This window comes from Oncorhynchus kisutch, linkage group LG28, assembly GCF_002021735.2.
Source record: "Oncorhynchus kisutch isolate 150728-3 linkage group LG28, Okis_V2, whole genome shotgun sequence".
Classification (NCBI taxonomy): domain Eukaryota; kingdom Metazoa; phylum Chordata; class Actinopteri; order Salmoniformes; family Salmonidae; genus Oncorhynchus; species Oncorhynchus kisutch.
Window position 1 is genome coordinate 18,644,032 of NC_034201.2, and position 15,735 is coordinate 18,659,766.

The 15,735-nt window shown below is 43.4% G+C and overlaps 1 protein-coding gene across 2 annotated transcripts; it reads right to left on the bottom strand.

The window, feature by feature from the left end:
- Nucleotides 1–174: 174 nt before the first annotated feature.
- LOC109873312 (very-long-chain 3-oxoacyl-CoA reductase) lies at nt 175–15,504 on the bottom strand. 2 transcript variants are annotated; one of them, XM_031808484.1, is made up of 11 exons: nt 15,194–15,504; nt 13,437–13,483; nt 13,235–13,310; nt 13,006–13,116; nt 9,246–9,313; nt 7,518–7,562; nt 4,913–4,947; nt 4,733–4,814; nt 1,159–1,224; nt 899–1,048; nt 175–749 (listed from the first exon to the last, which is right to left on the bottom strand). In XM_031808484.1, exons 1-11 carry the CDS (start codon nt 15,360–15,362, stop codon nt 612–614), a joined length of 987 nt encoding a protein of 328 aa, XP_031664344.1. In that variant the 5' UTR covers nt 15,363–15,504; the 3' UTR covers nt 175–611. The 2 variants fall into 2 exon arrangements, with proteins under 2 accessions (XP_031664344.1, XP_031664345.1); XM_031808485.1 differs by having other exon boundaries at nt 175–686; nt 15,194–15,495.
- Between the last annotated feature and the right edge of the window lie 231 nt (nt 15,505–15,735).

The following is a 15,735-nucleotide window of genomic DNA, read 5'->3' on the forward strand; positions in this document are numbered from 1 at the left end:
AATAAGGACTCTGTCCAAGCAAATGACTCAATAGAAAATGTCAAAAACCAAAATAATTACATTAAACATGTGTTTTTATAACATACTGTTTCCTTTACACATATGTTACTCAGTAACAACAATTTGACAGTCATTTGTGAATGGGTTGGCAAAAGGCAATAAAATCAACAAAAGTAATTGTTTTTCTATTTATTTTTAAGAAAATCGAGATCATAAAAATGTGACGGTTGATACCAAAAATTGTTGTTAAATGTCCAAATCAACCAGAACATGCATATGTTCCACCATTCACTTAGTGTTGTAGTCTATATCCCTAATAAGTATATAGCTAATATATGTACTATAGAAGCCTGTTTGAGAGTCTCCCACAGATCATACTCTGCTGCACTCAGGCTATATAGTTCATGATGGATTTGGGGTCAGCTTGTTTCCATCACATCAACATTACACAATCTCTTTCCTATAACCAATACCGTTCAATGGCAGTCAATGTAAAAACAGTAACATTGATCAATTAGTTCTCTACATATGAAGTAAAACTTCTCATATCAATTTCCAATATGACCTCTAAAGCACCACAAACGTTTCAGTAGCAACCTCCTTTGCACTCCTTAGTCCTCTTTGCTTGCAGAAAGTTCTGTCATTTCATCAATTTTCTTCTCCATGCTCTGTGCAAATTTCTCTGTCTGCTTCACACAGTAGGATGAAAGGCGTAGCCAATCAGGGAAGAAAATGGACAGAGCAATGTTCTGTGAGATGGCAAAGAGAGACCGAGATATTTACAATCACATAAAATAGTCCAATAGTATATTCTGCATGGCTCATTTTAGGCTAAGGTAACAAAAACATTATAGAGTAGTTTGTTTTGAATATTTTAGTGGATAAGAGGAGTTCCTACTTGAAGAGCGTGAGAGACACAGCCGCTGGTGTAGCTAGAGTGACCCACTGTGTTCAGAGCTTCACGGGCAAAAGCACTGGCACTCTTCAACAACAGGTTGGGGGGCAAGTTGTGGGTCATGTTAGTGGACACCATAAAGGGAGCCACACACTAAAGGAGCGGAAATTAAGAAAGCACAAGCGATTGGAAGAAACACAAAGATGCAAGGAAGGATACTGTAACAGGAGTGCATGTGATACAAAATTCTTAAAGTATTTTACCTGAACTGTTATTCCCTGTGACTTGTATTCTGAATTCAGAGATCTGGAAAAATATGTCACAAAAATCTGCCAAGAAAAGAATGGATAACATTGATCCTCTGTAGCTGTTATCGAGCATGTCACTGACAACACCAGGATAGTGGGTTTGATTCCCGGACCATGTAAAATGTATGCATGCAGGACTGTAAGTCGCTTTGGACAAAAGCATCTGCTGAATGGCATATACAGTTGAAGTCGGACGTTTATATACATCTTAGCCAAATACATTTAAACTCAGTTTCACAATTCCTGACATTTAATCATAGGAAAAATTCCCTGTCTTAGGTCAGTTAGGATCACCACTTTATCTTAAGAATGTGAAATGTCAGAATAATAGTAGAGAGATTGATTATTTCAGCTTTTATTTCTTTCATCCTAGTGGGTCAGAAATTTGCATACACCCAATTAGTATTTGGTAACATTGCCTTTAAATTGTTTAACTTGGGTCAAACATTTCAGGTAGCCTTCCACAAGCTTCCCACAATAAGTTGGGTGAATTTTGGCCCATTCTTCCTGACAGAGCTGGTGTAACTGAGTCAGGTTTGTAGGCATCCTTGCTCACACACACTTTTTCAGTTCTGCCCACAAATTTTCTATCGGATGAGGTCAGGGCTTTGTGATGGCCACTCCAATACCTTGACGTTGTTGTCCTCAAGCCATTTTGCCACAACTTCGGAAGTATGCTTGGCGTCATTGTCCATTTGGAAGACGCATTTGCGACCAAGCTTCAACTTCCTGACTAATGTCTTGAGATGTTGCTTCAAGATATCCACATAATTTTCTGCCTCGTGAAGCCATCTATTTTGTGAAGTGCACCAGTTCCTCCTGCAGCAAAGCACCCCCATAACATGATGCTGCCACCCCCGTACTTCACGTTTGGGATGGTGTTCTTTGGCTTGCAAGCCTCCCCCTTTTTCCTCTAAACATAACAATGGTCATTATGGCTAAACAGTTCTATTTTTGTTTCATCAGACCAGAGGACATTTCTGTAAAAAGTACAATCTTTGTCCCCATGTGCAGTTGCAAACCGTAGTATGGCTTTTTTATGGCGGTTTTTGGAGCAGTGGCTTCTTCCTTGCTGAGCGGCCTTTCAGGTTGTCGATATAGGACTCGTTTTACTGTGGATATAGATATTTTTGTACCTGTTTCCTCCAGCATCTTCACAAGGTCCTTTGCTGCTGTTGTTCTGGGATTGATTTGCACTTTTCACACCAAAGTAGGTTCATCTCTAGGAGACAGAACACGTCTCCTTCCTGAGCGGTATGACGGCTGCGTGGTCCCATGGTGTTTATACTTGCGTACTATTGTTTGTACAGATGAATGTGGTACCTTCAGGCGTTTGGAAATTGCTCCCAAGGATGAACCAGACTTGTGGAGGTCTACAATTTCTTTTCTGACATCTTGGCTGATTTCTTTTGATTTTCCCATGATGTCAATCAAAGAGGTACTGAGTTTGAAGGTAGGCCTTGAAATACATCCACAGGTACACCTCCAATTGACTCAAATTATGTCAATTAGCCTATCAGAAGCTTCTAAAAAAGCCATGACATCATTTTCTGGAATTTTCCAAGCTGTTTAAAGTGTAAACTTCTGACCCACTGGAATTGTGATACAGTGAATTATTAGTAAAATAATTAATAATAACAATTAATAATTAATAATTAACAAGACATTTGTGGAGTGGTTGAAAAACAAGTTTTAATGACTCCAACCTAAGTGTATGTAAACTTCTGACTTCAACTGTATATACACTGAACAAAAATATAATCGCAACATGTAAAGTGTTGGTCCCATGGTTCATGAGCTCAAATAAAAGATCACAGACATTTTCCATACGCACAAAATGCTTATTACTCTCAAATTCTGTGCACAAATTAGTTTACATCCCTGTTAGTGAGCATTTCTCCTTTGCCAAGATTTTCCATCCACCTGACAGGTGTGGCATATCAGGAAGCTAATTAAACAGCATGATCATTACACAGGTGCACCTTGTGCCTGGGCCAATAAAAGGCCACTCTAAAATGTGCAGTTTTGTGACACAACACAATGCCACAGATGTCTCAAGTTTTGAGGCAGTGTGCAATTGGCATGCTAAATGCAGAAATGTCCACCAAAGCTGTTGCCAGAGAATTGAGTGTTAATTTCCGTGAGAGGAATTACGTATTCACCTGATTTGTTTGATTTTAATAGTTAACAATATATACTTAACAACAGTAAGACATTTCTGTCCTACTAATGCTGTGTTTTCATGGTTACTCTAGCTTCCTGCAGCTAGTCTGGGTGTCGAGGACATGGGTTTTACTAGAGATAGCTTGAGCTGACAATTGATTGGTGATGAAAACTAAACAGCCACATTCCATTATATGATTAGTGGTGCATGTGAGACATATGTCTCTGGGCTGACAGCCTGCATTCCATAGATAAGATGTGGTGTGTGTGACTTGAGATAGAGATAACTTGGAGGAGTAGAACAAATATCAGGTGCAGATAACCAGATGAACCCAAGATGTCTTATGGTGCCCCCAATCTGCATGGGAGGTGTGGAACCAGCGTTCTTAGTGTCAGCTATAACCAGCGTTCTTAGTGTCAGCTATAACCAGCATTCTTAGTGTCAGCTATAACCAGCATTCTTAGTGTCAGCTATAACCAGCATTTTTAGTGACAGCTATAACCAGCATTCTTAGTGTCAGCTATAACCAGCATTTTTAGTGTCAGCTATAACCAGCATTCTTAGTGTCAGCTATAACAAGCCTTCTTAGTGTCAGCTATAACCAGCATTCTTAGTGTCAGCTATAACCAGCATTCTTAGTGTCAGCTATATAAGAAACAGCATTTTTTGTAAAGGTTAGACTCTCAGTCCAACACTCAAGGTGTTGGGTCGACCAGCCTCATTATTGCAATAATTAATCGATATTAATAAAGATGATTGTTTGAAAAACTGACAAAGTCTCTCTCACTTGATTAGAATATTCCACAACATTTCTCTACCATAAGCCGCCTCAAAAGTCGATCTAGAGAATTTGGCAGTATGTCCAACCGGCCTCACAACCGCAGACCACGTGTAACCACGCCAGTCCAGGACCTCCACATTCAGTTTCTTCACTTGCGTGATCGTTGGAGGGGTGAGGGGTTTTTAATTAAGGAGTATTTCTGTCTGTAATAAAGTCCTTTTGTGGGGAAAAACTCATTCTGACTGGCTGGGCCTGGCTCCCCAGTGGGTAGGCCTATGCCCTCCCAGGCCCACCGATGGCTGCACCCCTGCCAAGTCATGTGAAATTCATAAATTAGAGCCTAATGAATTTATTTGATATCCTTATATGAACTGTAACTCAGTAAAAGTGTTGCATGTAGCGTTTATATTTTTGTTCAGTGTATGTACATGAGGTTGAGCGTGTATGTGTGTGATACATTGTGTATGTGTGTGATACATTGTGTATGTGTGTGATACATTGTGTATGTGTGTGATACATTGTGTATGTGTGTGATACATTGTGTATGCTTGAGTGAGAAAAAGTTAAGTGAAAGGGAGTGGCACCTTGGTGGCGGAGTAGAGAGACAGCATGGGTTGTGGTTGAGCACCTGCCTCTGAAGACATGTTGATGATCAGACCGTTCCCTCTGGGAAAGACAGGACAGGTAAATAAAGGGACAATTCCATAGATTGAAATCATTAATAAGATTCACGTTTCATTGACATCACCATGATGCATATGTACCTTGAAACCATGCGTGGGAGAACCAGTCTGGTCATCTGAGGAATGATAACGCCATCAGTACCATCACCAACATCTCCATAATCACCAGAATCCTCTTTCACCCCCATCACCATCATCATCCGCATCATGATCATCATGTTCAACAACACCAATGTTAATCTCCTAAATGTTAGCATTATATTTTTCACATAATGACCAAATAATAAAAGCTATGACTTTGTATGAACCAGACACTAGTTTAGAAACATAAACCAAGACATGGACCATGTGTCACGTCCTGACCATAGAGAGTCCTTATTTTCTATGGTGGAGTAGGTCAGGGCGTGACTGGGGGGTTAGTCTAGGTTATTGTTTCTATGTGGGGTTCTAGTTTAGTTTTTATATGTTGGTGATTTTGTATGATTCCCAATTAGAGGCAGCTGGTAATCGTTGTCTCTAATTGGGGATCATATTTAGGTAGCCTTTTTTCCACCTGTGGGTTGTGGGATATTGTTTATGGGTAGTTTTATGTCAGAACTCCATTTTCGTCATGTTTCATTATTAGTTTATAGTTGATTGTTTTTGCTAAGTTTCACTATTAATAAATGATGTGGAACTCAACATTCGCTGCGCCTTGGTCCGTTTCTACAAACGATCGTGTCAGATTATCCCACCACACCAGGACAAAGCAGCGTGCTACAATGGGGAAAATAAGTTGGACCTGGGAGGAAATAATGGAAGGACTGGAGATCCTTCCTTGGCAGGAGTCACAGAGGACGCAAGGAGAGAAGGGAGAACAGCGATGAGGCAGGGATTGTCGGCCACAAGGAAAGGCCAAAAAGACTGCCTGAAATTTTTTTGGGGGTGGCACATGGGGTGGTGGGCGGAGCCGAGGTGTGAACCAGTGACAACATGGGAGGAGGTGGAGAGGTGGTCGGTCGACCCAGGGAGAGTGCCAGAGACCGCCTGGGAGTCAATGGAACAATGCGAGGAGGCATACCAGAGAATGGAGTTGGCGAGGAGTATGCGGCAACGCAGACGTTTGGAGGAGCGTGTTACCAGTCTGGTGCAATCTGTGCCAGTCCCACGCATCAGGCCTCCAGTGCGCCTCCCCAGTCCGGTACGTCCTGTGCCTGCTCCTCGCACTCGCCATGCGAAGTGTGTCATCGTTCCGGTACATTTTGTGCCGGCTCTACGCGCCAGGTCTCCAGTGCGCCTCCACAGTCCAGTACGTCCTGTGCCTGCTCCTTGCGCTCGCCCTGAGGTGCGTGTCACCTGTCCGGTGCCAGCTGTACCGGCCCCACGCATCAGGCCTCCAGTGCGTCTCCCCAGTCCGGTACGTCCTGTGCCTGCTCCTCGCTCTCGCCCTGAGGTGCGTGTCACCAGTCCGGTGCCACCAGTGCCAGCCCCACGCACCAGGCTTTCTGCGACGATCCCCAGTCCAGAGCTTCCGGCGACAGTTCCCAGTCCAGAGCTTCTGGCAACGGTTCCCAGTCCAGAGCTTCCAGCGACGGTTCCCAGTCCAGAGCTTCCGGTGACGGTTCCCAGTCCAGAACTTCCGGCGACGGTTCTCAGTCCAGAGCTTCCGGCGACGGTTCCCAGTACGGAACCTCCAACGACGGTCCACAGTCCGGAACCTCCAACGACGGTCCACAGCCCGGAACCTCCAACGACGGTCCACTGCCCGGAACCTCTTGAGACGGTCCAGGGGCCGGAACCTCCGGCAACGGACCTTGGCCCGGATTCCCCGGTGACGGTCAATGGTCCGGAACCTTCGACGAGGGTCAACGGTCAGGAGCTTCCAAACACGGCGTCCAGTCCCGCTCCATGGCAGGAGTCTTCCTCTGCACCGATGTCCAGGCAAGGACCGGTGTCCAGTCCCGCTCCATGGCAGGAGCCTTCCTAGGCATCTTGGACCAGTCCAGGCACAGTGTTCAGCCTGGGTCCATGGCTGGATCCGCAGGATGAGCGGGTTCTTTGGCCCGCACCAGAGCCGCCACCAATGCTGGCGGATCCGTGGGATGAGCGAGTTCTTCGTACCGCACCAGAGCCCCCTCCAATGCTGGCGGATCCGCGGGATGAGAGGGTTCTTCGTCCTGTACCAGAGCCGCCACCGACACTAGACACCCCCCTAACTCTCCCTTTTGGTTTCAGGTTTTGCAGCCAGAGTCCGCACCTTTGGGAGGGGGGGGGGGGGGGGGTACTGTCACGTCCAGACCATAGAGAGTCCGTATTTTCTATGGTGGAGTAGGTCAGGGCGTGACTGGGGGGTTAGTCTAGGTTATTATTTCCATGTGGGGTTCTAGTTTTGTTTTTCTATGTTGGGGATTTTGTATGATTCCCAATTAGCGGCAGCTGGTAATAATTGTCTGTAATTGGGGATCATATTTAGGAAGCCTTTTTTCCACCTGTGGGTTGTGGGATATTGATTATGGGTAGTTGTATGTCCGCACTCCGTTGTCGTCACGTTTCGTTATTAGTTTATTGTTAATTGCTTTTGCTAAGTTTCACTATTAATAAATTAAACTCAACATTCGCTGCGCCTTGGTCCGTTTCTACAAACGATCGTGTCACCATGCATAGAACTCCACAGAGGGAGTCTATAAGTCCTGACAGATCATCTCACCTGGGTGACAGAGAGGATGTTACAGTTGATCACCTGGGTGGTTCTCTGTGTTAGGGAGGAATGAAAACACAAATTAACTCAACTATTAACTGAAGCTATAAATCCAACCATAGTACATTATTGCCTTGTTAGAATCAAAATGGCACCCAAAACATGATATATACAGTTGCAGTCGGAAGCTTATATACACCTTAGCCAAAAACATTTAAACTCCGTTTTCCTAACATAAAATTCCGTCTTAGATCAGTCTGGATCACCACTTTATTTTAAGAATGTGAAATGTCAGAATAATAGTAGAGAATTATTTATTTAAGCTTTTATTTCTTTCATCACATTCCCAGTGGGTCAGAAGTTTACAAATTGTTTAACTTGGGTCAAAGGTTTCAGGTAGCCTTCCACAAGCTTCCCACCTTAAGTTGGGTGAATTTTAGCCTATTCCTCCTGACAGAGCTGGTGTAACTGAGTCAGGTTTGAGGTCAGGGCTTTGTGATGGCCATTCCAATACCTTGACGTTGTTGTCCTTAAGCCATTTTACCACAACTTCGGAAGTATGCTTGGCGTCATTGTCCATTTGGAAGACCCATTTGCGACCAAGCTTTAACTTCCTGACTGATGTCTTGAGATGTTGCTTCAATATATCCACATAATTTTCCCCCTCATGATGCCATCTAGTTTGTGAAGTGCACCAGTCCCTCTTGCAGCAAAGCACCCCCACAACATGATGCTGCCACCACCATGCTTCACGGTTGGAATGATGATCTTCGGCTTGCAAGCATCCCTCCTTTTTCCTCCAAACATAACAATGGTCATTATGGCCAAACAGTTCTATTTCTTTTCCATCAGACCAGAGGATATTTCTCCAAAAAGTACGATCTTTGTCCCCATGTGCAGTTGCAAACCGTAGTCTGGCTTTTTTATGACGGTTTTGGAGCAGTGGCTTCTTCCTTGCTGAGAGGCCTTTCAGGTTATGTAGATATAGGACTCGTTTTATTGTGGATATAGATACTTTTGTACCTGTTTCCTCCAGCATCTTCACAAGGTCCTTTGCTGTTGTTCTGGGATTGATTTGCACTTTTCGCACCAAAGTACGTTCATCTCTAGGAGACAGAACGCATCTCCTTCCTGAGCGGTATGACAGCTGCATGGTCCCATGGTGTTTATACTTGCGTACTATTGTTTGTACAGATGAACGTGGTACCTTCAGGCATTTGGAAATTGCTCCCAATGATGAACCAGACTTGTGGGATCTACAATTTTTTTTATGAGGTCTTGGCTGATTTATTTTCATTTCCCATGATGTCAAGCAAAGAGGCACTGAGTTTGAAGGTAGGCCTTGAAATACATCCACAGGTACACCTCCAATTGACTCAAATTATGTCAATTAGTCTATCAGAAGCTTCTAAAGCCATGACATAATTTTCTGGAATTTTCCAAGCTGTTGAAAGGTACAGTCAACTTAGTGTATGTAAACTTCTGACCCACTGGAATTGTGATACAGTGAATTGTATGTGAAATAATCTGTAGGTAAACAATTGTTGGAAAGTTTACTTGCATCCTGCACAAGTAGATCTCCCTAACCGACTTGCCAAAACTATAGTTTGTTAACAAGAAATTTGTGGAGTGGTTGAAAAACTAGTTTTAATGACTCCAACCCAAGTGTATGTAAACTTCCGACTTCAACTGTATACATAGACCATTAATGTGAGTGGGGGTGTGTGTGAATCCTACCTGCTCAGGGTTGGGAATGTCCAGGAAATGTACCAACTTGTCAGAATAGTTCATGCCTACATTGTTAACTGTAAATGAGGAGTGTCAGAATATATTTTTTATGTAATTGATTATTACATTTCACTACTAACATCCATTGAAAGAGAGAAAAGCTACAGTGCCTTGAGAAAGTATTCACACCCCTTGATTTTTCATTTTTTTGTTGTGTTACAGCCTGAATTTAAAATGGATTTAATTGAGATGTGTTGTCACTGGCCTACACATAATACCCCATAACGTCAAAGTGGAATTATGTTTTTAGAAATGTTTACAAATCCATTAAAAATGAAAATCTGAAATGTCTCAAGTCAATAAGTATTCAACCCCTTTGTAATGACAAGCCTAAATAAGTTCAGGAGTAAGAATGTGCTTAACAAGTCATAATAAGTTGCACGGGCTCTGTGTGAAATAATAGTGTTTAACATGATTTTGAATGAATACCTCATCGCTATACCCCACAAATACAATTATCTGTAAGGTCCCTCAGTTGAGCAGTGAATTTAGAACAACAGGTTCAACCACAAAGACCAGGGAGCTTTTCATAATGACTCGCAAAGAAGGGCACCTATTGGTAGATGGGTGATATTTAAACAAAAAAAGCAGACACTGAATATCCCTTAGAGGATGGTGAAGTTATTAATTACACTTTAGATGGTGTATCAATACACCCAGTCACTACAAAGATACAGGCGTCCTTCCTAACTTGGTTGCTGGAGACAAAGGAAACAGCTCAGAGATTTCACTATGAGGCCAATGGTGACTTTAAAACAAGTTACAGAGTTTAAGGAGCTGTGATAGGAGAAAACTGAGGATGGATCAACAACATTGTCACACCCTGACCATAGTTTACTTTGTATATTTCTATGTTTTGGTTGGTCAGGGTGTGAGCTGAGTGGGCATTCTATGTTTCATTGTCTAGTTTGTCTATTTCTATGTCTGGCCTGATATGGTTCTCAATCAGAAGCAGGTGTTAGTCATTGTCTCTGATTGGGAACCATATTTAGGTAGCCTGGGTTTCACTATGTGTTTGTAGGTGATTGTTCCTGTCTCTGTGTTTTCACCAGATAGGGCTGTTTCGGTTTTCGTTACGTTCCCACATTTGTTGTTTTTTGTATTGATTCGTGTTTTACGTTTGTTGATTAAACATGGATCGCAATCTACACGCCGCATTTTGGTCCGACTCTCCTTCACCAAAAGAGAACCGTTACAGAATCACCCACCACAACAGGACCAAGTGGCGTGGTAACAGGCAACAGCAACAGCAGGAGAAACATAAGGATTTATGGACATGGGAGGACGAACTGGGCGGTGAAGGACCCTGGGCTCAGCCTGGAGAATATCGCCGTCCCAAGGAAGAACTGGAGGCGGTGAAAGCGGAGAAGCGCTGGTATGAGTAGGCAGCACTGCGACGCGGATGGAAGCCTGAGAGTCAGCCCCAAAAATGTCTTGGGGGGGGGGGGGGCTCACAGGGAGTATGGCTATGCAGGTAGGAGACCTGCGCAAACTCCCTGTGCTTACCGGGGGGCTAGAGAGACCGGGCAGGCACCGTGTTATGCTGTGGTGCGCACGGTGTCTCCAGTGCGGTGCATAGCCCGGTATATTCCAGCTCCGCATATCGGCCGGGCTAGATTGAGCGTCGAGCCAAATGCCATGAAGCCGGCTCTACGCATCTGGTCCCCAGTGCGTCTCCTTGGGCCGGCTTACATGGCACCAGCCTTGCGCTCGGTGTCTCCGGTTCGCCTGCATAGCCCAGTGCGGGCTATTCCACCTCCCCGCACTGGCAGGGCGACCGAGAGCATTCAACCGGGTAAGGTTGGGCAGGCTCGGTGCTCAAGAGCTCCAGTGCGCCTGCACGTCCGGTCTATCCAGTGCCACCTCCACACCCCAGCCCTCCGGTAGCAGCTCCCTGCACCAGGCTTCCTGTGCGTGTTCTCGGTCCAGTACCACCAGTGCCAGCACCACGCATCAGGCCTACCGTGCGCCTCGCCTCTCCAGCGCTGCCAGAGCCTTCCTCCTCTCCTGCGCTGTCGGAGTCTCCCGCCTGTTCAGCGCTACCAGAGCCTTTCTCCTCTCCTGCGCTGCCGGAGACTCCCGCCTGTTTAGCGCTGCCAGAGCCTTCCGCCTCTACAGCGTTGCCGGAGTCTCCTGCCTGTTTAGCGCAGCCAGAGCTGCCAGCCTGCATGGAGCAGCCAGAGCTGCCAGCCTGCATGGAGCAGCCAGAGCTGTCAGTCTGCATGGAGCAGCCAGAGCTGTCAGTCTGCATGGAGCAGCCAGAGCTGTCAGTCTGCATGGAGCAGCCAGAGATGTCAGTCTGCATGGAGCAGCCAGAGATGTGAGTCTGCATGGAGCAGCCAGAGCTGTCAGTCTGCATGGAGTAGCCAGAGCTGTCAGTCTGCATAACTGTCACACCCTGACCATAGTTTACTTTGTATATTTCTATGTTTTGGTTGGTCAGGGTGTGAGCTGAGTGGGCATTCTATGTTTCATTGTCTAGTTTGTCTATTTCTATGTCTGGCCTGATATGGTTCTCAATCAGAGGCAGGTGTTAGTCATTGTCTCTGATTGGGAACCATATTTAGGTAGCCTGAGTTTCACTGTGTGTTTGTGGGTGATTGTTCCTGTCTCTGTGTTTTCACCAGATAGGGCTGTTTCGGTTTTCGTTAAGTTTCCACATTTGTTGTGTATTGATTCGTGTTTTACGTTTGTTGATTAAACATGGATCGCAATCTACACGCCGCATTTTGGTCCGACTCTCCTTCACCAAAAGAGAACCGTTACAAACATTGTACTTTTTCCACAATTACTAACCTAAATGAGAGTGAAAAGAAGGAAGCCTGTACAGAATAAAAATATTACAAAGCATGCATCCTGTTTGCAATAAGGCACTAAAATAAAACTGCAAAACCAGTGGCAAAGAAATGAACTTTTTGTCCTGAATACAAAGTGTTGTTTGGGGTAAATCCAACATAACACAACACTCAGTACCACTATTCATATTTTCAAGCATCATGGTGGCTGCATCATGTTATGGGTATGCTTATCATTGGCAAACCTGGTTCAGTCTGCTTTCCAACAGACACTGGGAGACAAATTCACCTTTCAGCAGGACAATAACCTCAAACACAAGGACAAATATACACTGGAGTTGTTTACCAAGACGACATTGAATATTCCTGAGTGGTCTAGTTACGGTTTTGACTTAAATCAGCTTGAAAATCTATGGCAAGACTTAAATGGCTGTCTAGCAATAATCAACAATCAACTTGACAGAGCTTGAAGAATTTAAAAAATAATAATGTGCAAATATTTTACAATCCAGGTGTGCAAAGCTCTTAGAGACTTTACCCAGAAAAACTAACTGTTATAATCACTGCCAATGGTGATTCTAACATGTATTGACTCAGGGGTGTGAATACTTATGTAAATGAGATATTTCTGTATTTTATTTTCAATACATTTGCAAACATGTCTAAAAACATGTTTTCACTTTGTCATAATGGGGTATTGTGTTTTTTTCAAATCAATTTTGAATTCAGGCTGTAACACAACACAATGTGGGGGTATGAATACTTTCTGAAGGCACTGTATGTTGATGGTAATAAGAGCACATTCTACATTTAATTGCAGACTAGCTTTAGTTCCTTTCTCATTTCCTGATTGTCGTCCCCTTTTTGACTCCTTGTTCTCTTCCTCCTATATATCATTGCCATAGGTTCCCTACCCAGGATGCCTATGTCCAGGTCCCGTAGTGCCTCAGCTATAGCAGGGTAGATGTCATGGCCCTCTGTGAAGTCTGTCTGGATGATCTGGGTCTGGCGTCCATGTTGGCTCTCTGGAACAAACATATTGACGTACAATTTCATATAAAGGGACAATCACATTTGCATATTGATCTTTTGTACCTCAACTCTTCATTTAGTTATGTTTTTCCATCTCAGCCCTTCACTCACCAATCTCCTTGGCGACAATGTGGAGTTTATCTTTTGACCGGCTGACCAGTACAATGTCCAGACCTCTTCTGGCCAACTGTAGTGTCCAGGAAGAAAGGCAACTGTTACGTGAGTAAACACTCATTTTACAAAGCACTTGAATTACATGCTTATGCATGCTTCAATCTCGTCTGTACACAGGCGAGAATCAGTAAAGACTCACCTCATTTGCGTAAGCTTTGCCAATCCCTGCGGTAGCCCCTGTGACAACTGTAGAAAGGAGATCATGGCCAGAATTAGTTAGTCCGCAGACTTCCATAATTACATATTACTACTATTGTTGTGTCTCCTTATCCTCTGCAGTGAGATGTCTCTGAGAGAGGTCAGGTCGGACATTGGGTATGACTGCAGGATGGAGGAACATTTAAGGATCTCTCTCTCTTCCTTTCTTTCACAATGCTGGCAGGAATGCTGCTATCCTGGTCTGCTCGGTGGAAGCATACTATCCTTTGTCATCAGATACTTGTAAAATTGTTTTATAGTGGCCTCAAGCACTGGCAAAAACTTTTCTCCAACTGCTGCCATAAATTTAAAAAGATGTGCTGCAATAACCAACAGGAAAGTTAAGTTTCCAAATGAGACTGAAGTGGACCCGTGCCCACACAAATCCTGTTCCACCTAACAGCAGATATCATCTTGTGCACAGGACAAAATAGTGAGCTGTAAAGTGGAATGTGACCTGCCTCTCTCAGTCTTCCATTGAACAGGGCTAGGGTAAGGTGCACAGGGGAAACATGATACACTCCGGGTGGGTTGCACCAACATGGTTTAAATTAATCTAGGTTTTGTTTTTTTGTATTATTTATTATTGTAATTACTTAACGTTAATGACCCATTTATTATTTGTCCGCTAACCGCCTATTGTCGGAGCTGATGGAGGAATTTAGGAACATACTGGAGGATATAAAGACAGACAACACGACTGTCAAAAAGAAGGAAGACGCCTGGACCATTTTATGCGACAAATGTAATGGATCGGCACGGATTAAAGAGAAGAGGGACCCAAATTGGATGAAAGCGTGCTGGAAAACAATTAAAGGCGAAAGCCAAAAAGGATGCGGCAGAGGAGAGGCGGGGGCTATTTCAGACCGGAGGGGGGCCTCCGTCCAATGGAATTGATCCTCTCTCCCAGAAGATATGCGAGATGATTGCTCAGCAGTTTGCCCCTCTCCATAACCCCTATGATGACGACGGACAACTTGACCCACCAATATTTAGTAAGCATAAATAACTGTTAAATAGCAATGCCTATAATGCATGTTAAAACTAACGTTAACACTACTTCACTACAATGTTACCGTTGTCAGGCCCGTTACAGCATGTTGCATAACATCATCATTCGTACCAAGGCTGGGCGTATCATAAACCCCAATTCAATTGTTGTACAAAATGGGCACGTAAATAGCCTACTAATGAGTTAATTATCAGAAAACTCAACAGGTCTCTAATTATTCTCTGATGAACTCGTTTTGGTCTCTCCGCAGTAGACATGCTGTCATTTAATCAGTTAAACCACCTCAAGTGGCAGTTTAGAATTAATCTCCAATCTAAATGTATATAATTTTAAAATTCATTTAGCAACAGGCTTACAATTCATCTAGGTTTAAAGTGAAAACTAAACGTAGATTAGAGGGATGATGTAATTTAACTAGGATTAATTTAAAACCAGGTTTAACATTTGGTGCAACAATATTAATAGATACACCTTGATTTAACCCAGTTTAAGAGTTAATCCATGTTGGTTTAACCCACCCTCAGTCTACTGTAGTAATTTGTTTTTATCTTGTAGAGAATGTCTAAAGAATCATGTAAAATAGCCATCACTATGACTAAGAAGAGAATGCATTTATTTTCATAAATAAACAAATATAAGTCTACTGTAAAAATAGCTTCCTTTACATAACATGTAGCCTACCTTACCTGCCCATTGTCCATATGCCTTTAAATCAGTTTGCCAAACTTTTGACAGCACATACACTCTGAATCCACACCAGCAAATCCAGGACCATTTGAGCATGTAATACAGCACTGTGAAGCCACCTATGAACACCAATCCCCTCACAAGCATCGAGTCTGATACAGTATCCATGTCTGGGCAAATTTCACTCACACTTCAGCAGACAGTTCTTCAAAAATATGAACTTTGGCTGGTTTTAAATTAGAAATAAACATGGTTACTTAGACATAAAACGTGCAACGCTCCGCCCAAGAATCTTGATCTAATCGGCGCATTGGTCGGGAATATTTCCTGGTGCGTCATCTCAGCAAATCAATAGGCAAAAGCAGTATGACGCTTTTCCGCACCGTAAAGTGACTCAAGTAAGAATGAAGGTCACCCAGTAAAATATTACTTCAGTCTAAAAGTCTAAAAACACTTAGTTTTAAATATACTTAAGTATCAAAAGTACATGTAACTGCAAAAATATACTTAAGTATTAAAAGTAAAAGTATAAATCATTTCA